Below are 26,025 nucleotides of genomic sequence, written 5' to 3'. Positions count from 1 at the left end.
GCCTGCAAGAAATGAAGTCACACTTACGGCAACTAAACAGCTGGATTATGTGTTTATGTGCTAAACTAAAATGTTTCTAAATTGTGCCGTGCAACTTATTTTTTTGACGCTAACACTGCAAGAGAAAGCGTTCATATGGGTAAGAAAACTAGCTTTCATGCATGCACAGTTAATCATCTGGTGCAATGTGCAACATCTCACTGAATGGAAATGTTTACCAAATTACAGTACATAAATCCTTACATGGAAATGTTCGCATCACAAGTCCCGAATGGAAAAATGCTTGTGTGTGTGTTTTTTTTTTTGTATGTGTGTGCCCAAGTGTTAGTGTGTTTGTTTGCTGCTTAGCAACAAAGTGATGCATGTGCAAATTAGGAAAGTTCTTGCTTTATTTGCTCATGCAAATCTTTGTGAAGTATCTGCTATGGAGCCACAGCGTTACGTACTCCTCAATGAAACAAAATAAAGACCTGCTGAAAAACTTGCTCTCCTAATGTGTCGAGTTAACCCTCAGCTGAAGATCTCAGCCTGGTTAAATGCTGATGTCAGCATTACACTTCTTACTGCCATTACTGGTTTTCCTGTAACAAAGTTAATACCTTCTAAGCAATAGCTTCCAATAGGCATTTCAGGAAACATGACGTTTGACTAACAGACTTGGTTTAATCTGCTTTATTCCAAAATCAGTACGCTTTCTTCAGCCACGCAAAGTATTAATAACACTCACATTCCTTGTCCAACCAGCTACCCTACTCTGTTTTTTACTGGTGCCATGACTCGGATATGGTTTGACCAACTGCCAACAACTGCCAACAACAGGCAGATGTGGTATGAGACTCAGGTTGGTAAATTTGACAGCTGGCATTTATTAAAACCTCAGCTACCACGAAGCCTGTGCCTAACTATCTGCGACTTAAAAGCTGCTAGGCACAAAAGATCTAGTACTGGCCTCTATTGAGTCCATCCGTTCAAGATTTAAAATGTTGCGTCTGGCTTTATGGTTGAAACAAGAACCTAATGTTTGCTTCAGGCTGCACAGAAGAACACAATACATGTTATTGTGTTACCCATTCGTGCATGGAGCAGCTGCTCACTTTTCTAACATGTGAATGGTTGGATGGATTCAGTGTCTTTCCTGGTCACAGCGAGGACTCAACTTGACTTTTTCATTTGCACTCACGTTATCATTTCTGATCTCTTGATTGTGAAGTCTGGGATCCATTGCTAGAGTGCGCCACTCAGTGGCCACCTGCAGTAAATAGTCAAATGCATCACCATCAACCTACAATGAAAAATCAGAACATAAATGTTCTTATTTGGTGTGATTTAGATATTAAGGTAATGCTAAAAATTTAAATATCATGTTAATATTAAAAACATATATTTTCTAAGATGAGACAGCATTTGTCAAGCGGTTTTGTGCAGTGAGGAGGGGAAAACATGGGAAAGAGGTATTTTTCGGAATTTACATTAGCTAGTTTGTCATTTTTGTGTTTTCTAAGCAGTGGGTAATGAAGCTCTAATTATAGGCACGAATAAACTAAACATAAAACTGTGATTTATTCTCTTTATTTGACAATTGACCGCTGGATAGGGGAACGGCTGCGACTTATTTTGAGTGACCATCCTTTTTGGTACATCGGGGCCACCGTACAAGCTTTAGCCAAGTCGTCATGTGATGAAAAGATGTCAACATCACTGTGAACTGTACTATGAAACCAACAAATTACCACTGAGACACTGTTTTTCTTCTTGCTTAACAATGAATACGTTTTAGTGCTGCCTTCTCGAAGAAAAATTGTATGTTAGCTTTCCTATTTTCTGGCTGTCACTGCACAGGTATGTCGTTTTTAGCTAGTTTACATGAACGGTTAGCCGAGCTAACGTTAGCTGCAGTAAGTGCAGAGTGTGTAAAGCTAATGTTAAACAACGTTGCTTTAAATGTATTGACAGTTACACGAATTACAATAATACGCCAGAAATGTTATATAATAGCGATGTATTGGCTGTTTCAGAGAGTAAATGTACTTGATTTCTGTTGTCTGATTTCTGATATATTGTCGTGCTAACATCTTGCATTGTTTGAAACGCTTCAGGATGGCTGCACCTCACAGTGGACAGTCCTCTCTGGTACACAGCTTGGCCACACTGCTCCGAAATGACGGTATGTTACAGTGTGATACACAGACACGTATTACCTCAAGCGTAGTTAAATACAAAATGATTTTGGTTGCCAAGGCTCGTGTCAAGTGAATTAGGGTTGTACGTCACCCCGCACAATTAAACCAAAAGCAAAACCAATAGCAGGGTGCTCTGTGTCCAGTGGGTGTATTTACTCAGACTGGCACTTACAGATAACGTTAAAGCCTGGTATTGGAAAGAAGATGTGTGTAATTGGTAGGTGAAGGAAACTAATTCAGAGTAGAGGTTTGATGTTGATGTCCTCTTCATTCAGTCAATTAAAAATGTAACTTATCTCACAATACTTTTTGAGTAAAGTTTGAAAGCATGTGTATTAGCCAACGCTTTGTCTGAACTTGTGATTTAATTTAATTTACTAAAATGTCCCATATTGTAAATGTCTAGGTGTTTTGAACATTGAAGCATGTAAACACGTTCTAGTAGAAAACAAATATGAGTATGAACCTGGAAATGAGCATTATATGTCTCCTTTAACATTTGTTATTATTTGCTGTGGATTGCAATTGGCTGCTATTCCTAAGAGTTACATGACTTGTCTCTCCCGACCTCCAGGCGACTTGGTGCTGGACGGCAGCAGCACACTCACCTTGCCGGCGGCCTGCTTGCAGCAGCTCACCCGGCTGTTTGAACAGTACTTGCTGTCGAGGAGCCAGCAGCATGGGTTCCTCGCGCTGCCCTCCCACCCTGCCGACACTGCTTCCCTGCTACAAGCTGCAGTTCCTGTTTGACGTCCTGCAGAAGACCATCTCCCTTAAGGTGAGCGAGGGTCCCGAAAATTGGGTCTGGTGATCAAAAATCAATCAATACTGAAAATTGAATGAAATGTTTTTCTTTTATTAACTTTTAACCTGAGACCTCATTAATTTTGGACAAGGAAGTGCTTTTGTTGGCAGGTGTGAGTAGTGATGACAGTTGCTTACGTATCGATTTACTCACACCCCTGCGGGAGTCCTTATTTATGATGCGTGTTGATTTTGAAACGCAGCTCATCAATCCGCCAGGGGTGAGACTTCAGTCTGTGGTGAAAATCTTCCCATTCAAGTCTTTGAAGTATTTGGAGGTAGAGTATAAACCCGGATTACTTACTTATTATTCCTATGTCTCTTTTATTACATTCCTGCTTCTTCCTCAATTTCCATCACTTAAACTCTATTTGTCCTGAAAACATGAACATTTCATTTTTCCTGCGTGTCTGTATTCTAGCTGAAGCGAATTCCTCCACACTGTCTGGAGGGTCTGAGAGGAGTTTACTCCCAGTTGGAAGTCTTTACGTGTTCAAAGAGCCTCAGCTCCCTGGAGGTACTTTCATTTTGCAGTATGTTTTCTCAGTGTCACAGAGTGTATTTGTGGCATGTCGGGCTGTAAAAGAGTTAAAAGCAAAGTGATGTATATGCGTCTGTTTTTTTTAGGAGCTGCTTTCCCTGTGTGGAGGTGACCTGAGCTCTGCACTGCCTTGGCTGGAACTGCACACGCTCAACTTCAGCTACAACTCCATTGTTTGCCTTGACCAGTCACTAGTGAGAGAGCATACACACAGATGCATCATTACTGACTTATGAGCTTATGTTATCTTCAACCTTCTCTTTCTTTCATAGAGTTTACTGAACGTCCTGAAGTCCTTGGATTTAAGCCATAACAAGATTCAGGAGCTTGCTGAATTTCTGAAGGTTGTTTAATTATAATTCAACTTGTGTTCTCTTGCTTGTGACCGCACCTTATTCTGCTTCAGGCAATGTCTTATTTCCTCATTGCTTTCTTCCCTCAGCCCTTGAGTGAACTGGAACACTTGAACCTGGGCTACAACTGCCTGCAGAGGGCGCCAACGCTGGGCCTGAGTGCCAGGGCCAAACTCCTCACACTCGTCCTCAGGAACAATGAACTGGAGACTATTAACGGTAAAGTCAACTGATAGATGTCGTCACAGAGTGTCTCATCATGTTCTTTAAACACAAACAATCAGTCCCTGGTCAGGTCAGACTGAGTAGTTAGCCAATAAAACCACAGAGCACAGAGAAAAGTGAGCCAATGGAACCAGAAAAGAGAAAAACAGGAAGCTGATCCCTGCAGTGACTCCTCACCTCCAGCTGTTTCGGTAGTTCTTCTGTTTGTCTTGGATATTGTTTATCATCACTCAATGAAGCAGTGGATCACCTTACACCTGTTTAGTATGTATGTTTCCATAGGAGAGGAGAATGGCGTGTTAGGTTTCTTTTATGTACATGTATGTACTTATACTGCATGTGCTTGATATCATCAGTCTTCTGTCTGATTTAACAGGTGTGGAGCAGTTGTCCTCACTCCAGCATTTAGACCTGGCCTACAACCTCCTGCTAGAGCACTCCCAGCTGGCTCCTCTCTCCCTGCTGCATTGCCTCAACACAGTAAGGAAACGCATCAACACAAGTATATCATTTGTGGACACATTTTCTTAAATTAGTTGCCCCACATGCATTAATGTGAGACAAACGCACCGTAAAATGGAGTGTCTTCTTCTAGCTTTACCTGGAGGGCAACCCGCTATACTTCCAGAAGACCCACCGCACCTCCACCGTCCGACATCTCTCCCCAAAGGCTGCAAACCAGAAAGTGAGTAATGGTGCAACCTGGCCATTTAGTTATTCAAACTTGCAGATGCTGAAGCACCAAGAAATAATCATCGTAAAAAGTGTCCTTCTTAGACATCAAGACAGCGGCACAGAACATATTACATACAAAACAGCATTAGAAAACACGTAGATAACATAATAGAAATAGTCAAATCGTAAAGCAAAATAATGTACGACTCAGTATATTTTCTGATTTAGCACCGCTAACATTTCAGAGTTCAATTGTCTTATACAACGCTCTCATAGATATGTTACCGCTACTGTTAGCTGCGGTTAGCTACTGTTAGCTGCGGTTAGCTACTGTTAGCTGCGGTTAGCTACTGTTAGCTGCTTTAGCGACAAACAAAGTTTTCTGTCTATCCAGAAACTCTGTAAAGCACTTAGAGTTAAGGTAAAGCAGTCGGAGGACATCAAAAGGAAAACCATAAAACATTTTCTCCATAAAATATGAACCCGTTTCACCAAAATTAACTTAGTAGCGTAAAGCCGTACGCACTTCTCCCGGGAGATTGTACGACCTGCTCAGCAAAGTGACATATCAGTGGCGCAGAGTGGGACTGACGGGGACACCATTCTCCCTATAACAGGTCACTGTCGCGTCAAAACAAAACAATATTTTACGTGAAGTAGTTACATAATGTTACATAAAGGTTTTGGGAAGCTGTGATCTGAAAATACACTGTTCCAGTTACAGCAGCTGTTGGCTCATCCTTGTATCAACAAAGGCATTATACTGCATGTCGGAGCCTTTTCTAAACATACAGTCTAGCTCCAAAACAGCTTCTTCTGTACCACTGTTAACTCTAAGGTGTTTACACATTACTTTTTCTTTTATTATCATATAACCACGTCACTTGTTGTCTTTTCTTTCCAGCTCAAACTTGACGGGACCACGCTGTCCTACTCTGAGTTATCGGTAAGTTTCTCAATCAACGTGCGATCATCCCAGAGAAGCAAACTGTTGACAGTTAGTGTGGTTTGTCGCATAATATAATACACATCAACATATACATGTGCAGTATGTTCATGTACAATATATATATATATATATATATATATATATATATATATATATATATATATATATCATGTTTTCTCTGTGTGGTTTTTCTCTCTTTTGCAGGTTTTGCCAAAACCAGGCCAGCTGATCGTCCAGGTACAGACTTTACCTCCAGTTGCCATGCCACCAGAACGGAGCAACCAGGAAGTGTCCAGCGGTGCCGGGGAGCTTAGTGACAGCATGTCAGTCGGAGAAGTGGGAGTCTCACGCATTCGGAGGAAGAAATCCAGAGTAAGAAAGCTGCTGCTTAGTGTTTAAATAAAATGTATATGTTTTTTTAATATGTAATGACTTCTCCGTAAGTCACTTACATTTTAAAATGTCATCAGTCTTTATTGTTTACTGAGCTGTCTAGGCTGGTGAATACTGACAAACTGAATGCTGTGACACGTTTCTCAAATCACGTTGTGTTTCAGAGTAAGGTGAAAGTGCGGAGGGCCAGTATATCCGAGCCCAGTGATGCAGACTACCAGCCCCGGCTGCGTTCCTCCTCACATAGTGGGTTTTAAAAGCATCTTTGAGATTCTATATTTGTGTATTATCATTCCAAACATCTGAAACATAAATGTTAAAGGTAGCCGTATCCCCTTTGTGCATGCTTTAGCATTGAGGTTGTCTGTTTTTAGCCACATTTTTAACATACACTTTTAATATCTTGGTCGTTTAGCTACATATTTAATATTTATATTTACTTTATTCAGTGTTTTTACCGGTTTTAATCACCCTGTCGGTTTGTTTTGGAGAGGAGGAGACCTGCAGATAACTCGGGAGAAGCTGGTTGCAATGACAAACTCCCATGATGCCACGCTTCTTCACAAAGCCACCAAATGTCTTTTTGTTATTGTTTTGTTTGAGAGACCCCTAGTGACAGAAAATTACATATTTTATAAAAAGATTTATTTGACAGGGACAATGCAAAAAAACATTGTAACAGGTGACTCAACACAATACAGATAATGTGTGTTTGATATGTTCTTCCTCCACCAGGCATTGTCCTTCCTCACCAGCAGGAGATTGAGCGGATGTCCAGTTTCAGAGAGCAGCTGGGTGAGGATTGGCTGAGGTACCAACATCATCTAGATGAAGCTCCCCCCTCTATCATCACTGCCGTTGTCAGCACCAACGAGTCACCTCCTCACCATCAACCCTTCCCCAACGGCCTCGACGCCACCACACGTCCATCCACCAGCCCTGGGGATCAGCCGTCTCCTCTGTCCCTGGAGGTCCCGGAGGTCCTCCCCCCGCCGCTGCTCTCATCTGAGCCCAATTTGGAGACGTCAATGGATGCAGACCTGGAAACGGAGTCCACCCTCCAATGGCCCGGACAGAGCTCACGGTCCACCCTGGAGGACACCACGTTGGATGGTTCGGCGGTGAGCCAGGGAGTGGGGAGCTCACCTGGGCCGAGTCCAGACTCCCAAAGGTCGGCTAGAAGGGAGAGCGCAGACACAAAGGAGGAAGAAGAGGAGGAGGAGGATCTGGGAGGTAAAAAACTGTAAAACACACAAAGAGCCTACAAAAACAAGTTTATAAGTTTCATCTGATCCCTTTTCTGCTATCTTTGGTTGTTGTTAGTGGACCTGTGTCACCCCCTACTTGTGGGCGTCTTATCTGACAAAGAAGACGAAGATGGCGACGGCCAGGGGGAGAGGAGGCGGGAGGTGTTCCTGCGCATCAAACCGGGCCTGGTGCTGGAGGTGGACGTGAAGCGCGGCCAGGAGAGATGCCGTCTGGAGCTCGGCAGCCTGGCTCGGGTGGAGACCACGGAGGCTGCCTGGACCCGAGGGGTGAGAGGAGGGATGCGGGGTGTAACGGTTCAATGATGATCCATCCAATATCATCGGTGCAAAATGAAGACATCCATACATAGCATTAAGATTCGCCTTTATTTTGAAATTCCTACGGCATGTCTAGAGGGCTGTAGAAAGAGATGAAAGGAAGGGAAAGTACTTCTGTGGTTTTAGAGAAACTGAGATGTCCTTTTTAAAACCTGTCACTATTTGAATGAAGGAAACTAAAATGAGTTTCCTCCTCAGTATATTGTGATATATTAATTTCAACCATATGGACGTTCTGTCTTTCTCTTAGGAGACAGAAGAGATGCTTCCAGCTGTGGAGCTTTATTTCGACTACATCAGCAGGGACAAAAGGAGGAGAGTCTACGTCCTGCTGGATGATGACCCACAGCAGGCTCTGCAGGTTATTAACACACAAAGACACTCTTGACTCCTTTTCGGAAACAAACATGAGAGAACTTGTGTCTTTATAAGATGACACAAGTTCTGCAGAAGACCGTAAACTCAGAGATGTTCATCTACGCACCAACATGCACCACATAGAAGGTCCATACAAAGCACACCCACATGAACTACAACAACACCAAACCCATTGACTTGTGGGACGTCCCGTACGAGCCCGGTCACGCTCGCAGGCTGCCCTCTACTCAAACACCTTTTTGTTTTCAAACATCCAGCGGCACACTCTGTTCCAGGTTAACTACCTTGACTTTTGCACTCTCACATTGTGCAACATCAGACCTGCGGCAGATATCAGTTTGACACAGAAAGCCGTTTTTTGTGCATATGCTTTATAAACAGACACATTACTAAAGTGAAAAGTACAAACACAACCTTCAACTTTACCATGTTGTTTGCTAATGGCAGTACAGAAACACATTATGTCCTAAAGCTATGATATATTCCTCAAATGATCCTTGAGCTCCATCCATTTTTGGCCCTTTGAGAAGCTTGATTTAGCTCCTAGTTTGCAGCTGCAACGTTTTGAACATGCTAAAAACTTTCTGTGCTTTTTTTTTATGACTGAAATATATGTTAGCTGGTAAAAAAAAAAACCTAACTTTTTTTTGCTGACTAGGCTCTGACCGACGTGCTGACTCGTGTGGCGGAGGATAACCGGCAGCGTGACTCTGAGCTCCGGCCGAGCTGCGTTCGCCTGCAGTGCCTTCGCTGCAGGGCAGAGTTCACGCTCAAGAGTGAAGGCAGTGAGGAGGAGGCGGGCGGGAGAGGGAGGAGGAGAGGGGCTGCCATGCTACCAGACGGGCTGGAAGAACAGGATGGCGAGGAGTTGACGGAGTTCGACGATTACGGCAAAGGTGAGAGGGATGAAAGAGAAGTGTTTTTTTTCACTTTGAAACACTTGTGTTGTTGCCTCCCTGTATGTATTTCCTTTCTTTGTTTTCATTTAGTATTTTCATCCAATAAGCACAAAAACTGTAATGTAACTCATTAAATCTGTAGAGCCTGGCAAGATTTTAAAGGCACCCTAACAATTCAACTGTGTACAAAACATGCACGAATACATAACAAGAACAAATAAATAAGTCTAGAGTGGAGCACAGATGCAAAAAACAAAAAGGAAATGGATAAAACAATCCTCAGCTTTTGATCTGTTGTCACTGACCAGATGTTAAAAGGTTTCTTGAAATGCAATCAAATCTGTAAAAACAATTGACAATAAAAAAATGACCTTTTAAGCGCAGCTCGTAGGTGAAAGACTTGCCCGAGCACTGTGATGGTTGGCTTTAGTTTATATCTAAATCTGTCATCCTTAGATGTCAAACAATCCCACACACACACACACACACACACACCACAGCCTTGACTCTGAAAAGCCTTTTTCCGATTCATCCCTCATACTGAGTCACGCACAGTCTTTGGTGAGTCATGCTCAGCCTCACACACACACTCTGAACCACCCTTAAAAAAAACCAAAAAAACACCATGAAGCACTACATGCAATTTAATTTTTTCCACTAACATGAGTACTTTCACACTTCGATGTCAGCTGCGTTTGTTGCCGCAAAAATTGGAGAGAAAAGACTCAAAACGAGGTCACACTCTGTCCAATTCATGCAACGACGGAAAAAAAAAGGAAATGTTTATCATCATTTGACGTCAAAGCACTTTGTGACTCCTCCTCAACTATCAGGTTCCCATTGGTAGTGTGCACAGGGCTGCATGTTTTCCCAAAACAAACGTTTGGTTTGCGATGGGCTCGAGTGAAGCATCCCAGGAGTTATCTCTTCTCTTTCATTGCCAAGTGTTCCCACCTCTATAGTTAGCAGCAGAGAGATAATACCCTTCGCTCCAGCAGCCGCCTCCCAGCATTTGGACCAAGCCTAACATTAAGACCTGCTGCGGCACGCACAGCCTGCGCACAGGCTTTGTTCCACAGATGTTTTTGGGATTTCATGGATCAGTGCTCCTTTGTTTGTGTTAGTGTTAGAGTCTCAGGCAAGAAATACCTTTTTTCATTCGCACGTGTCTGAACTCAGCCATTTGTTTGCTTGTGGGTGACTGACATACATGCCCCGCAGATACGAAATAGTTTCTCCCTTAGTTGTTAGGAATGAAGGCCTGCTTGTTTTTTCTCTCCGTTTTCGTGTATTTAGGTCATTGAGTTGTCAGAGTGATTGAACCGTTCTCATGACTAGATGATAGATGCGGAGGATTTTAAGTTGCGACCTTCGTACTGTTTGTTATGTTCACACAGTCAGTGGTGGAGGAAGTACTCGGGTCTTTACCTGAAGCACTTAAGTTGCAATACCACAGTGTAAAAGTCCTGCATTCAAAGTCTTACTTCAGTAAATACATCAATATTAGCATCACAATATACCTAAAGTACCAAAAAGTGAAGGTATTGTGTGCCCATTTCAGATTCATACAGTATGTTACATCCCTGGGTTATAATAATGATGATAACGAGGGAAGGGTGGGGCTCATTTTAATGACTTTATACTGCTGGGTAGCTTGCTATGATGTCATAATTGATTGGTTGATTTATAGTTTGTATTAACAATCTGCACGATAACTTACGTTGTCTTAAAAGAACAACATTTGCCTCTAAGATGAAGTGGAGTAGAAGTATAGAAATGTTTAAATGAAGAAGAATAAGCTACGCATTGACCATGCATGACACAACCGTAAGAGTTTATTAACATAACACATCGTTCCCCCCCCCCCCCCAATAACCTTTTTTCTTAATTTTTCTTAGGAAACCTTAATATTTGTCCAGAATGTGGGAGCGATCATGTGATCCAGCTGGCCCGCCAATCGACTCCCTACTGCAGTACGCCCATCCAGCGCTCATCAAGGCCGGAGAGTGAGGACGATCATCTGGATACAAACCAGAGCACTCGGAGTGCCAATAAGGTCTTTCTGAGCAGCCACGCTTTCTCCTGTCTGTTTTCAATTTGGCTGTAATATCCAAAATTGTTCAACCAGAATCTCATCCTTCCCGCGTTTCATCTTCATCTTCATCGCCACAGGACGATTACACAGACGGCAGTATCAGCAGTAGTCCTGTCCTAGAGGCTGCCTCCACTACAGAAGACCCCACCTTCGTCACGGCCCAGGGAAGCTCCTTCTTCATCAGGGACGGTCAGGGGGAAACCTCCAGCCTCTCCTACAGCACACAGTGCCAGAGTAAAGAGGAACTGGCCGGGAGCTACCGCTACACCGCTACAGGTGCTACACCGCCTGGAGTCCAGGCTCTACCTGCGGGAAGATCCACCCCGAATGGTGGGTTTTCACTCGACACTTTTTATTTTATTTGAGGTGATCTGCAGGTCTTGAAAAGCCTAAAGAAACACTCCCGTTTCCTCAAAGAGGTAGAGGAGTTAATCCCTTTTCTGACGCTCATCTGGCTCCAGGTCACATGGTGTTAAAGATGTCTTTAAAGTGCTACGTTTAACTGCAGAGAGTTTCTTTTTAGGGCCGCAACTAATGATTGGTATTTTTACAACGGACTGTTTCTGTAAGTGCAGCGGCTCCACACTGGTCCAGCCTCAGGGTTCAAATGTTCCCTCAGACATTAGGTCACACACCAACTTAACACTCATTAGTTTCTTTAAATGTGTCCACTCGGGACCTTCTTGCTGTGATGAGACAGGGGAAACTGCTCTGCTGCATAACATAACTTTAAAGCATTGCCGCAATTAGGGCTTTAAAAATATATATATTTTGAAAAGACATTAAAAGCGTTTCAGTAGAAGATACAATTAGGCCACTTAAAGTGTTTACAGCAAAGCAATTAAAAAAAAAAAAAAAATTACAATTATTTTTTTGCTTTCCGTACTCACATTCCCTCCTCCGCTGTACTTGGCGAAGGGCGGCGACACACACCTACAGTCAGAGACGGAGTGGAGGAAAGGAGAGAGGTGAACTAACATGTGAAGAGGCCTGATTAAAATAAACACGTCAATACTTGCTGAGAATTCTAAAAGATAAAGAGAAGAAAGTTATTTTAGCTAGGAAGAAATGGTACTTCAAAATAAAAGCATGAATCAGAGTGGACCCATCGATTGGTTCCACTGGTGGAGACAAATCCCCCAAAAAGTCCAAAGACTTTTCATTTTCAGTGATATAAAACTGAGAAAAGGCAGAAAATCCTCACATGTTAAAAGTTAGAATGAACTGAAACAGTTAATGGATTTGCTTTAACTGCTTCTGTCGGTCGTAGATTTCTTTACATCCTAAATATCTTAGCGATGTTGGCAGGGCTGCTTGTTGGAGGGAAGCCCAAACAGCAGTGAAATATAAATGATATTTTATGACTTGATTTGAATTCCGCTGTTTATATGGTCATCGTAAAGCGCCTGTGGCCTGCGGTTTAAACTGTTTACGTCAGCTTCGTAGCCTTTCGCAAAGATATATCTAAGTCCTAATTGAAAGTGAACGGAGATGGGAAGTATTTGGATCTTGTTGATATTGTGTGGCGTGGAAATCCTTCAAAGGCGCTCGCTATCTCTTGTGACAACATCCGACTCTCCCGCACATCTGTCTGCCATTTTTAGACAAACCACATGGTGCACCAAGACAGATTGGAATCATTACTGCAAGTGATGGGAGAGGAATGAAAGTCCAACGAGAGGGAGAGTCGTAATAACAGCTCTCTGTATCTAGCCTCTTGAAACCACACTGAACTCATCCTAAACGCTGACACTCAATGCAGTATCTTCTTCTGGGGACACAAAGAACCCATTGTTGTAGAGCAGAGGCCCTCGTTTTCTTCTCTAAAGATACATCAGTGTGTGTTTTTTTAAAGAACGTTGTCTGACGGTTCAAAAGCCTTCTTAGTCTGATCCCTGTTTGCACTCTCCCCGGAGGTCAGCGCCCTGTCACATTTGATTGGCTGTAACCATCCATCAGTATTGCGTGGGGCCGCTGGCTAATGCTACTGTCTGCTGCAGTAAGAATCTGTCTTCATAAAAGCTAAGAAATATGCAAGTCTTCAGTCTTCTGCCAGGACGCTGTAACTCAACTATTAGTGCGAGATATCATTTAAGGGAATAAATGACGTTTTGTTTCCCTTAGTGCTGAGGACCACGCACCACGTTTGGGTTCGGTATCCACGTTAGATCAGTCGCTTTATGATCGATGTCGATGTGTCTCTGTAGATGACGTGGACTTCCTGTCTGAGGACTACGAGGCGGTGGACCACCGGCTGCAGCTTTTCCTGGATGTGGAGGTTTTCGAGGACGAAGAAGAAGAGCTTCACTCTTTCCTCAAGGTACGTAAGAGTCGTCGCACACACACATTGTCACTACAGTTTCTGTGCGGATTAAGATGCAACATGTTCCCTTTGCACAGATCCAGGCTGGCTGTTCTCCCCCCCCCCCCCCCACCCCTGTTTCCAGTCTTCATGCTAAGCTAAGCTAACCGGCTGATAACTGCAGCTTTATATTTAACAGACAGGCGTGAGAGTGGGAAAATAGATTTTCCCATCTAACTCTCAGCCAGTATATTTTCCCAAAAGCAACGTTAGTTTTCTTTAATTAGGTTTAACACTAGACACTGCAGGCTCTGTGGGTGTGGTTGGATAAAGTTTGACTGACAGTGCTGGCAACGTAACCCCATATTGAGGTTATTTTAATTGATAGGGAGCGAAGCAAGTTAAGATTGTACCAGAAGAGAGCAGGACACCGATGTGCTACGCAGAGATCAGAGCTGTTGCTCCTTTTCAACTCTTAAAAAAAAACAAACTATTAAACACACACGACACAGTTGGCGGCCCTTTGTGGAGAAATCTGATTATCCAAACGGTTTATGACATTTGAGCTGTATATCTAAAAAGGATTCCTAAAAACTGAACTCGGTGACCTCCTCTTTTTCCTTTATTAAATGAAATACATCCAGCTCTAATAACCCATCACATTTAGTTTTTAACATTTGGCAGAAGATAATGCTCATGCAGGACTCCATTACTTCTCTTTAATGGAGCGAACATTAAGACAGGAAACGCTGTAATTGCCAGACTCTGCTTTGTAAGTGACCGCTCACATTTAGAAGCATTTTGTTTTTAATGTGGCCGTTATTGTTTCTTTTGTGATCGCGGTTTTAAAAAGACATCTAACATCTAACATATCTCCCCGATGGCCAAAAAGGTTCCAGCGTAATGAGTGGTGACAGCTTTAGGACCTGCAACACTTCAGCTGCGGCTTCATCTGGAATGACCGCAGTCGGTTCATCTCAAACCCTCCTCCTCCTCCTTCTTCTTCTGTAGTTTCCTCCCCTGCTGTCACGCAAGCATTCTCCGAGACCTGTTTTTAATATGCATTGCATCCTGGGAGCTCTTCAAATCAGCAGGCTATTGCTTTTCCTCTGTGAGACACCTGGACGAGGAGCAAAGAGCCGGACAGGACCAAGCAAACCACAGCTGGAAACAGGAGGTCCCGCTCCATTCATCTTAGTTCTGTTTGTTTATCCAGTGACAGGGGCTGCTCGCTCTTTCACTTTGCTTTTACTTCTTCTGTTGTTTTAGAGAACATTAAGCAAGACCACGGTCGAGAGGTTTGATTTGAAACCCCTACAGAGCTGGTGAAAAACAAAAAAAGTGTTCATTTTCAGTATGTCGTTAAAGACAGTATTCACTACCGAGGAGGAATAAAAATAAAAATGAACATAGTGTTGAGAATAACCATCAAAAGCTGAGGCCTTTCCCTAACACTTCTGTAGTTCACAGGTAGGAGCAGCACTCTTTTGACAAAACGTCCATCACATATAATGAGCATTTTCCTGCTTCATGTCACGTTTCCCCCTTCTTCTTTTTTTTTCCCCCGGTGACTTCAGATGTCAGCTGTCAAATTTGGGGAGCCCGGGCAGGTTCCCTCTCTGCTGGCGGTGTCAAACCAGCGCATCTATTTCTTGGAAATGACATCAGAAACCCGGTGAGTAGAGCCACTTCACAGGGTACAGAAAGGACTTCCCCCGGTGTGAGAGACTAAAGTGCAAGAGGTGGCTTACACTGTATATGCATTTGCATTCTTGCAGCATTTATATATTGTATTTATGTGTTTTTTTGCTGACGATGAATGCTTATGCATAGCTTGTAAGTGTGCGAGATATTGGTGCAACACATTCCAATGTATTTATGAGGGCAATGAACTCCTGCAGGAGTGCACAGTGACTCAAAAGAGGGCACGACTCTGCAGCTGACAAATCTGACTTTTATCGCTGGTGTGTAGTTCCACACCCTCCCCGGTTAGGATGTGGATTATATTGCATAACCTGCACAGGTTTCTGGGTCACATCTTGAGAACACATTGACCTCGCAGCGTCTGCAGACTGTGGAGTGTTTTCTCCTCTGGCTGGTTTTAGCCCTCTTGCTATCATGTTTTCTCTCCTGCGTCAAACAAATGAAGAGCTTTTCTTCTCTTATGCTGTGATGACTAAGGCAAAGCACCGTCGGGACTTAAATCCCTTGGTCCTTGCAAGACGTCAATCTATTAGTTTGACCTTATATCTTTAATCCTTGAAAAAGGAGGTAATGCATCAGTTATTGCCTTTGACTGCCTCGAGTAAACTTTGGCTTTAACAAACACATTTTAAAGTGTTGTTCTGGCAGTCACACCTCCGAGTGTCAGAGATCAAGTAAACCGTTTAATCTGTCTCCCTGTGACGTTACACTCGCTGCACTCTCTGACGCCGAACGTCGTTTCCTCCCAGCAGAGGCCAGCTCTCCGATTGGCTGCAGAAGAGGGACAGCCACCCAATCATGGAGCTCAGCTACCTGGAGGTGGGACTTGGCTCGCAGAGCATCCACATGGAGTTTGGAGACGGGGGAGTGGCCTACACCCTCCTCGTGAGGGACAGTTTACGCTGCAAACGCTTCTTTGGCCTCTTGACAGGTAAAAGGAAACACTGCCAAACACAAGCAAAGGGGGGGGGGGGGGGGGAATGCTTTCTGTTTAATGCATGGAAAAACGTATAAAAGGAAGTTTTTATTTTTTGAATACAGTCGGGTAGAGAGAAACTCACTGACCCTGCTCCTTCTGTACTTACTGGTAGCAGCACTTTCCCTCGCTCTGAGAGGAAGATGCAGCAAAAACAAAGCACGTGGTAGATTAGTGTTTGAACCCTGAGGCAGGTATAAGAACAGCATGTTCCTCTCACAGGCATTGTGCCGCAGAAACCCAACCTACTCCCCTCTCAAACTAATAGTATACCATATGTGCGCTGCGTGACGCAGAGCTCTGCCGCCCCTCTGTATTGGGTTCACGCAGACATCCTGCCCACACCAACGTGTCTGCAAGGGAGGACCAACGGCTGAGAGGAAAACCTTTTATTAGACGGGGGCTCCTGCTCTGTCCTGGAATGTCTGGAAAAATATGGGAAATAAATTTGACAATCTCCAGGCCCTTAATGTGCGCAGAAAACAGGAAATCATCTTACATTTCGGGGACATTTGTAACAGACAGTGAAGGCATTTTTTCCCCTAATTACTGTTTCGTATTACCAATTTCAGGGTACAAGATACTGAAAACAAAGCCTTGAAATTTCAGCAAACAGAGATGCTGATTAGAAGAGCAGTCCCACTTTTTCCACAACTCTGAGCCTCCAGCTGCTGTCTGGTGGGGTTTCTGTCCAGCTTTCACTTGTACACAATCAGGCAAGAATCTTTTTTAGAAGTACATGGAAAGTGTTGTTTCGTACACACTCTTCTAGCATCTCGTACGCTTTTTTTTTTTCCGAATATGCAGCCGCTTGTTTAAAGAAGCATCGCTCAGAAACATCCGATGTAAGCTTTTCAATACAAGCTATAATATGAATCTCGTATCTTTTCATTATCCTAAATGTTTCCAACCTACACAAATCTGTCATTTCAATCAAGGTCACCTCCGATGCGTTGCCTTTAAGCATGCAACAGCGTTGAAGCATTTATGAATTACATCTAGTTTTTACCATCTGACATTTGGATCGGAAGTCGTCAGAGAAACGAGCCGAGCGAGCGTCAGACGCCATTGTTTCGAGCGACGAAAGAAGAAAATCCCATATCGTCACATTTGATCCTCTGACTGACGTCAAAGAGTCGTGACATTTTAGAGACGTCAACCTTTTCCCTCTTCTCTTCTCTCTCTCTCTCTCTCTCTCTCTCTCTCTCTCTCTCTCTCTCTCGCTGGTTCTCTAGCTTCCCCTCTGTCCTCCGAGATCTCTTTTCTCTCTGTCTAAAGTCACAGACGGCTCGTTCGGTGCGTTGTGCTGAAAAATGATTCCAGATTGCTTCAGCGAGACCACAGACATCGTCCAAGACAAAGCAGACAGAAAAAAAAACATGAGTAGCGGTTTGCTCCCAGGTGCATCCTAAAGTGCCAAACGCCTACACGTACAATACAAGATGTTTATATTGACTTAGTTTTCACAATGCCGAATTAACCTCAAAACAGCTGTTGTGATATTCTGTCAGAAGTACGGAAGAGCTTAAACATAACAAACCCCGTCCACGGTCCAAGCTGGCTCTCATCATGTGGACGAAGATGAAAGCTGGAGTGACGGAGGACTTGCTGGCTGCAAGACAGAGAGCTTAATAACCCGGCAAAGCTTTCTGGAGCTCAGAAACTAACCGAGTCTGACACAACTTCATTGAAACGTGAGCGATAACACGAGACCTCTGCGACCCTGCGGCCAACGGAGACAAAGAAGAGTCAAGAATCCGTGTCACTGATCTTCTGTTTTTGTTGGAGTTGTTTTCTCTTCCTCCTAATTTGTCAGCTTTCATTGTCGTGCTGGTTAAGAGCGACGGGTGTATTTGGGTTACGGTGAAATGCACCTTTTTTTTATTTTTTAGCTGTTGTTTTTGAAACTGTAAATGGAAAATGGAATCTTTTCCCCTTTTTCATAGCGTCTCGTCTCAGCGGTCTGACGTATCAAACGGCACTATGGTGTTTTATTTCATGTGAAAATCACCAAGGGCATTGTTGTTGGTGGTGCAGGCAGCCAAAGAGTCTGGGACTGAAACGAGAGGAAGCAGCGGTATTGACATAGACCAGAGCAGAAAACACAAAGTCCGTTCTTAACACGCTCGGCCCGTCACCTTTGCTTACTTGTGATCGTGATCTTGGATGGCACCTCACTAGAACTGTCCGCGTTAACACGTTATTTGAGTCTCGCTCTGTTGAGTTTCTCCTCGGCACGTAAAATACACTCTGCCAATAATGTGGGAGACTTGGACTCGGGGTCCAACGCAGATCTTTGGTGAAGGCGATCGTGTCGTTTTTGTCCAAAATATCATTGGAGGCTTTTTACCCAACATTTAACTTACAAAATGAAATGCTCACAGAAGTGGACGAGATTCAAAGTGACAGATTTGTGTTTTTGCAGAGTATGTAAAGCTTCACAATACGTGACAGAGAACAGCAGCACTGTTGACAACCTTCAGAATCCACTACAATTTAATTAGCATTTAATTTCTCACTGTGCATACAGCACATGTGGATCAACTCTCCGTAGAGCAGTTTAACCTGCTATTCAAGGGAGCAGTTACTATAGGGGGGGAACTCTTCAAGGTATGATATAAGGTGTAATATTTCCCCATTAAAATGTCTGAAAACATCTAGATCTAAGTGTGTTTCATTTAGTCGCCTGTACTTGTGTTTGCCTGCCAGAAATCAACTTTTCATGAAGTTATCAAAGACACAAGCTGAACAAACATCAGCGACAGCATTGGAGAAACACTGATTTTTAACATGAAACTGCTTTATTATTTTTTAATAACCCGGTCTGTTTAGTTTTTGTTAGAGGAGACCTCTGTGGATAATTCGGCTCCTGAGCAAATCATCCTGAACCATGAACCATGAAAGAATCCCACGATGTTTCACCCGTCTACCTTGCGCTAGAATATGACACGTTGTGCGTTTTTAATAAGAGTCAGTCTGTTACAAGGCTGCCTGTTAATGAGCTGTGGATATTTACATTGATTAATCATGTTCCCATCTCAAACATGTATCGGACTGAGAACCTTTTGCGTACAGAATGCTTGCTCAGATTCCTCGTCTCGTTTACTCGTTCTTTGATCGGACGCTTCCTGTTTACATCACATCGTGTTGCATTAAGACCAAATCAAACGCACACCTATAAACACATTTCTGGGATTATGCTGGGGAAACTACCACTCATGACACTCTCTTGTTCCTTGCACCTTCCTTATTCATAAGAACGATATTGATAAGGTCATAATCTTGTTTTCTTCTTCAGTGTCCCTTTTTTAAATCCTTTTATTTTTTTGAAGTCCCATCTATTCAGACGTGGCTGTAAAGCCACACTACAGATCTCTGGCCCGTATTGTTGTCACACTCAATGACACGCTACAATCCGTGAATGTGAGCGTGACCCGGCGTATTGTGTTCCCAACATTTTCTCACCCACAGATTGTATGGAGCTGAAATCTTACACCTGACACTAGAGACCTTCTGGCTTCCCCGCCGTAGTTATAATGGCAGAAGAAGTCTCTCGTTGAGTTTGGCTTTTGTGTGGGACATTTTTGGGCTACTGTACCCTTTTCTGTGTCCGTCACAAGTGCGTTGTTTATACGAGCTTTCACGACTGATTGATACATGTATACAGACGATATGTAACTGTTGTGTTTGATCAAAAAGTCAACTATGAATATCAACTCCATGAGGTTTCCTCCCTCGATGAAAGTGAGCACAGATGATTCCGTTTACTCTGAGATGTGTTTGTAACACGCAGCTTTTCACCTTCCCAGCTGTTTCAACAAGCTCAGAGCTGTAATGCATCTTCAGAGGGCTGATGAATTCTCTCTGTCTAAATACATTTCCCTTCCTTATTTGTTTTGAAATTGCACTTAATGAGTTAGTTCAGTTCCTTATGAGTTAATCTGTTGATTATGTTCAGGATTAATAATAATGTATATCGTGAAAGATGACCACAATTCTCAAATATCTTTACATCTTTTTAAATTGGTTCAATTCACAAGTCCACAACCCAAAGATACGCAAGTTACCGTTTATATAAAGTCTGAACATCTTATTAATTAATTAAATATCAAATTTGTTGGTCAAAATCAAATAAGGGTTTTAATCAATATTCTTGCAAGAAGCAGCTGAGTTTATACAAAGGATGATCAAACTCTCACACACACACACACACACACACACACACACACACACAAGTTGTAAGGCTGCCGTGTTGCTCAGAGGAGCAACTCTCCCTGTTTCGGTATTTACACTTAATTCAAAGGACAGGAAGTCATGAAGAGCTTCCAGGTCAGTCTTCCTTTTGTTCACACAAGACGGGGGGGTTTACAGCAAAGACAGATGTGCTGATCCATCAGCTGAGGAATGCTCTTTGATTGATCTGTAGTTCAGCTGCAGTTCACACTCCTGTCCCCTGTTGTGCTAAACACTCAGTATCTGTATTTTTCCATCAGTGATGAACAAGCGGTAACCTCTGGGTCTGAAAAGTGAAGCCGGTGAAGAAATGCCTTAAACTTGCATTCTTTAACCAGGGGTTGCAAAAAAAGTCCAATAGAATAGAAGTCTATGAGAAAATGACCCTATTTTTATGAAACATTTTTATGTTCTCAATCTCTAGTTTCAAGTCTTCTTCGACGCAGCATGATGTTCAATTAGTAAATTATTGTCTCATTTAGAGTAAAATAGACTATAAAGCAGAGAATGCTTTAGGGCGGGGCTAACTTGTGATTGACAGGTTGCTACCACGGTGTTGTATATAGATATAATATTTGTGTCATTTCCTCAGGAATTGTGCGTGAGATGGCTCACAAATCCGACAGCAAGCTGAAGTCCATCTCCACCACGAGACTCAACCCTCAGCACCACCTCTGGTATGTTTCTCCCCCGACTCCAGATGCACTGAGAGAATGGCAGACATCTTTGATTTTATTTGTTTATATGCTGAAAGATGTGGTCTGAATAGTGTTGTGTTGTGTTGTGTAAGTTAAAGGGACTTCTAACGCTGCACATTTCTCACACATCTTTAGTTCATTACAATCAGCTTTTCTTTTCTTTTTTTACTTCAATTTGTAAAACGGCACCACTTAATTAGCGGGTAAACCACATCTTAATTTGTAACATGTGGAGCGCTACACATCCTGACTCATGCATGTCATGCGGTGTAGTTTGTAGTCGCCTCCCATGAGTTTATCTACACCTTTTTTTTATTGTATGTTTTTCTCTCCGAAACAGAAGAGAGTAATCTTCTCGAGGTTCTCACTGAAAGGAATGTGCTTATTTTATTGGAAAATATTTGGTCAGAGAAGACTGGCTAACATTTCTTACGAACTATTTCAATTTTACAGGCAATTAAACATGCCTTTGTAGCAGTTTGATTGGTATCATAAAGTACACATTCTGCACAACAGAATAATATGTTTGTTATTGAATTCTAATTATTGGTGCATTAATGTGTTTATCACTTTAATGTTGCAGCTGGTAAAGGAGGTCGTTTTACTATATATATATTATTATATATTTTTTTTTTAACATATATATATATGTTTTTTTTTTTTTTTTTTTTTTTACATGAAGTAAAATATTTGCCTCTGAGATGTATTGGAGTAGAAGTATAAAGTAGCAGAAAAAAAAAGTACAAGTACATGTTAAGTACATGTACTTAGTTACTGTCCACCACTGCAGCTACTTTGCACAACCTGCCAAACCTGCTTCATCCAACTATATCCGAGCATCAACGCTCACTTATTGCTCACTTCTACCATTTGCTTAATAGTCAAACAAATACCGACAAAACAAAGCGGCCCCTTCGTGTGTAGTGAGGCGGCTAAGTACAGTCTCACACTTGAAGTGTTTTTACAATCCAAGCTCTGTCAGCTGTTATTATGTCAATTATCCCCTTTGCTTCACAGTTACTGTGAAGTTGAGCCCGTGATGTTGAAGTGCTTCCATCTGAGACACCACGGCAGCACCTGTCAGCCACCGCGACACTCGGTTGTCTCTATAAAACACTGGATGTGCTTGTTTGAGTACACAGTACAGACAATGCTGAATATGTATATACGTGTGTGTGTGTAATATTATTGATTCTTTTGATCTTTTAGGCCTTTAGTGTGTGAAGACATCCAGGCAGATGTGGAGGACGGCCAGCTGCAGTTTTTCTACATTCTGGCTTTTGTCCTGCAAGGTGACACGTCCATTAATTCTGCAAAAATCCTACATTGTAAACTTTATTATGCACCCCGTTTTAGGTTGTAAGATCTTTTATTTTCCTTGCCAAATAACTTTGATATATTCCGGAGTCTGACATGTTCACATGTTAAAAGAAAGATCCGATTTCAAGACTCAACATGGTAAGTGTTATGATTTCTGGAGGTGCAAAGATTACTGCTGTTAATGCTAATTACTTTTGACGCTTCTTTGCAAGCCGTCACCTTTTTCTTGAGTTATTATTATTATTATTATGTCCTGTACGTACAAATGCAACTAAAGATATTTATCATTTGTATTTTGGGGATTTAGACGCCAGAATAAACTAGATCATAAACATTCATTTGAAGCCGCTGGAAGAAAGCCAGGAGTAAAAGCCACAATAATGTGCGACCCTATAAATATAAATAAGAAGCGGCAGGAAAGTACGCTAAAAGGGAGAAATAATAAAATGTATGTGATTTGTGGGAATCGGCTGACGTGAGGCGCTCATTGAGGATCCATGTTAACAACCTTTGCCCTTTTTAAATGAGGCAGAAAAGTGCTGTTTTGACTGAACTGAGTGACAGGCGACTGCACTGGTATGCATGTGGTCTGGACATGTGCACCGGTGCTGCAGGATGCCTCCCTGTCTGCCTCAGAAGCATATAAAGCCAAGGTCTACACACAGCTGTGCACTCCTCCTGTGGAATTTCAAGTGCTGTAATTTTAGCATGCCTAGATCTGCCTTCTCCCTCTGCTCGCTCTGCTGAAGACTGAAGCTTTTCTGACGGGGAAAAATAAAAGACACTTCATAAAGTCTGTGATTCATGACCGTTAACGATGGTGCTGCATCAGAGGCTAAAATCAACTCTTAAATCATTTTTTTGCAAGAGGGAAAGGTTCCCTAATCCCGTGACGCAGTAAGAGGCACGATGAGTTAAATACACTGCAGGTGAATAGGGTAAACACTATAATCTATAGATATCACTGTGAAACGTCCCCAGTTTCTTACTTGCATCAAGACAATAATGTTTTCTATTGCAAGTTTTCCCAAATTGTATGTTTGAATGTGCAAATGAGGCATCCTCTTATTAAATATGTGCTCATTTGCGGAGAGGAATGAATCTGGAAAGTATTACTGAAGTGGAGATTAGACTATGAGAATACGGCCTTTAAAGATGTGTATTGTAAAAAACTTCTCTAGCTGTCACCATGAAACTTCCCCAGTTAATCACTTGGATTAAGACCATTTCAATATGCAAATGAGGCATTATCTAATGCTGACTTTTGGTGAATTTACAAATAGACAAAGTAAATGGATGTTTTCTTTCCTCTAGTCTGAAAGAAAACATGTTATGCAAGCAAAGTAGCCCAGTGTATGAAAAATCCATGTTTTTGCCACTAGTGAACATCGTCTTTTTCTTTCAGAGAACATCTGGACGCCGTTGACAGTCCTGGCAACCCGGGAAACCCTGTACCTGCTCAAAGAGGATCACCAGTGGAGGAAAAGCCCAAACAGCCTGACGGAGAATGAAAACGACGAAGCGAGCAGCGGGAGCGTCACCATCTTAGAAACTCTGCCCATCAGCTGCGTGAGCTCCGTCCACCTCTGGCCTTCAGATCAGTGCAGGATGGATGTGAAGCTTTACGATGAGGTTAGTATGCAAGGCGGGTTTCTTAACAATCAGGGAAGGATTGCACGGAACACACAAAAACAAGTAGTTCAGTCCATTTGAAATGAAATCCTCTGCTCTCAGACAACAAGAGTAACGGTTTGATGCATGCAAACAGTCCTTCAGCAGCAGCCTGTTGTTATGTATGTGTTGTTAACTTGAATGTTCTTGCTTTTTCATCTTTTCCTCGCCGTGTTTGTCTCCTGCAGACGGTGAAAGAGGAGAAGACGTGGTGTGTGCGCTCCGACAGCACTGAGCTCCTCCAGGGTCTGCTGGCCTGGGTCAGAGCACAGTGGGAGGCCATGTTCGGAGTAAAACTGCACACAAGCCTGCAAGACAAAGCAGCGTAATGTGGGCTGGGGCTGGGGGGGGGGGCTCTCCTGTGTGTGTGTTTTGTGAGCATGGATCTGCGCGTTGGTGCTGCGAAATGTTTAGTGCTGCGAAATGTTTAGTGAGCGTGAGCTGAGTTTGTCTTTATTTTCTCTCTGTGCAGTCTGGTCCCATTACGCTGGTTGCTTTCATCGTCCTTTAAGCCACCAACTCGCTCTCATTCATGTGGTGCACGAGCCTGTAAAAGCACTGGTTGCATAATTCCTTATCCTCCAGATACCATCCCGCTTTTTTCTACAGCTGAAATGGAGTGTGCCTTGTTTCTCTCGCCTCTGCCATGGTTTTTCCTGTTAAAATGCACTTTAATGCGTCTCGTAGTGTTCTTCAGTCTCTGTGGCATCACGCTGATACGGAGCAGATTTGGGTTTTGGGAACTAAGGTTAGGTTGGGATTTCTTTGGGAGGCTGAGCCTAAAATATGCCCATCCCCCTTCATTAAGCTGGACCTTCCTCGCCGTCTTAGGGAGCAGGATTTTGGGACATCATGCGCTCAACACGAGGCTGGACGTGCTTCTGAAAGGCTAAGATTTAAGAGGGTGTCATCTAGGGTTACCACCTTCCCCCCCCCCCAATTAGGGTCTCATGATGTGTCTCTGTTTCATGTTATGTGAGGGGGAAACAATACCAGAAGTGCAGAAATTCTTCTCAAAGATGAACAGTAGCCGTTTATTATCTTTAAGACTTGGGAACAGATGTTTTTTCTTTTTTCATGATTTGTAACCTGTGTGTGTGTGTGTGTGTGTGTGTGTGTGTGTATATTTCCCAGCTGACACGGTCGTCATTGGATAAGTGCGGTGGATGTATCGCAACTAAATCTGTATGTTTGGTTCAGTTTAAAATGTCGTACAGAACCTCTGCAGCCGCATGCGTTATGTCTGTAACTCTGCGATGTGTTATCTATGTACATATTATCATCATGAAAAAGGAATTTAGCACTGACATTAACCAATGTAACTTAATTTATTTCTTGTTAGCTTTTTTTTTTTTTTCAATCTGGGTTAATGCAAAAATGTCTTTTTATTTTTATATAAATACCACAGCGAAAATCATCTGTACGATGCGTATAATGGAATATAAAAGTAATGTGTTTGTATGCATTTTTTTTCCGGTGCTTTCTTTTTCAGAAATAGCTTGACATTTATTTTCAGAGTGAAATAAACTTTGCGAGTCCCGGAAAAGAGCAGAAATATGTCTCAAAAGGTCGGACAGTGCTGAAGTTTGCTTATTAAATGATCTACCCAAAAAACTTAATTTGTTCCTGTTGCAAATGTACTTCGCTGTAATCAAGGATCCAAAAATGTGACTCATTAATAATTTAGTTAGCAACTAAATCACTACATTACTTCTGGCTCCAGTTAAAAGCAGCAACATCGAAGGAATGCAAAGCGCTGATCCCCAAACAAGGGAGCAGTGACGGCTGACGACTCGACAGCCTTTAATGTTCTTCACATGTGTCCGACAGTAAACACAACGTTTTGTGGTTGAGTCTCTTTTTCACTTTCCATTTCTTGTCCCTGCAAAGGAAGGTCAAAGGTCAGGTTGTAGCGCTGATCTGTATAAACCGCGGCGCTTAAAGACACTCCAGTGGGGATGCTTGCTGCCCCAGAGGTTTGAAGCCCCTAAAATCTCCAGGAAAAAAAAAAAAAGGGTTAGGGTTTCTGTTGACACCTCACGG

The 26,025-nt window shown here is 42.7% G+C and overlaps 1 protein-coding gene across 1 annotated transcript; it reads left to right on the top strand.

The window, feature by feature from the left end:
• The first annotated feature begins 1,675 nt into the window (after positions 1–1,675).
• Positions 1,676–25,447, top strand: stk11ip (serine/threonine kinase 11 interacting protein). The gene is given in 27 exon segments (XM_029446226.1): positions 1,676–1,839; positions 2,097–2,164; positions 2,755–2,912; positions 2,914–2,958; positions 3,188–3,262; positions 3,406–3,501; positions 3,612–3,719; positions 3,798–3,869; positions 3,968–4,097; positions 4,480–4,583; positions 4,699–4,788; positions 5,683–5,724; positions 5,932–6,099; positions 6,285–6,366; positions 6,856–7,353; positions 7,444–7,655; positions 7,957–8,067; positions 8,743–8,980; positions 10,882–11,039; positions 11,156–11,408; positions 13,286–13,398; positions 14,958–15,055; positions 15,834–16,015; positions 20,886–20,970; positions 22,201–22,283; positions 23,717–23,943; positions 24,171–25,447. Coding segments are annotated over 26 exon segments (3,636 nt in total). The 5' UTR covers positions 1,676–1,839; position 2,097; the 3' UTR covers positions 24,312–25,447.
• Positions 25,448–26,025: the final 578 nt, after the last annotated feature.

Source organism: Cottoperca gobio, chromosome 2 (genome assembly GCF_900634415.1).
Source record: "Cottoperca gobio chromosome 2, fCotGob3.1, whole genome shotgun sequence".
Taxonomy (NCBI): Eukaryota; Metazoa; Chordata; class Actinopteri; order Perciformes; family Bovichtidae; genus Cottoperca; species Cottoperca gobio.
Note: the sequence above shows the minus strand (reverse complement) of the source record. Positions and strands in the feature narration are given on the sequence as shown.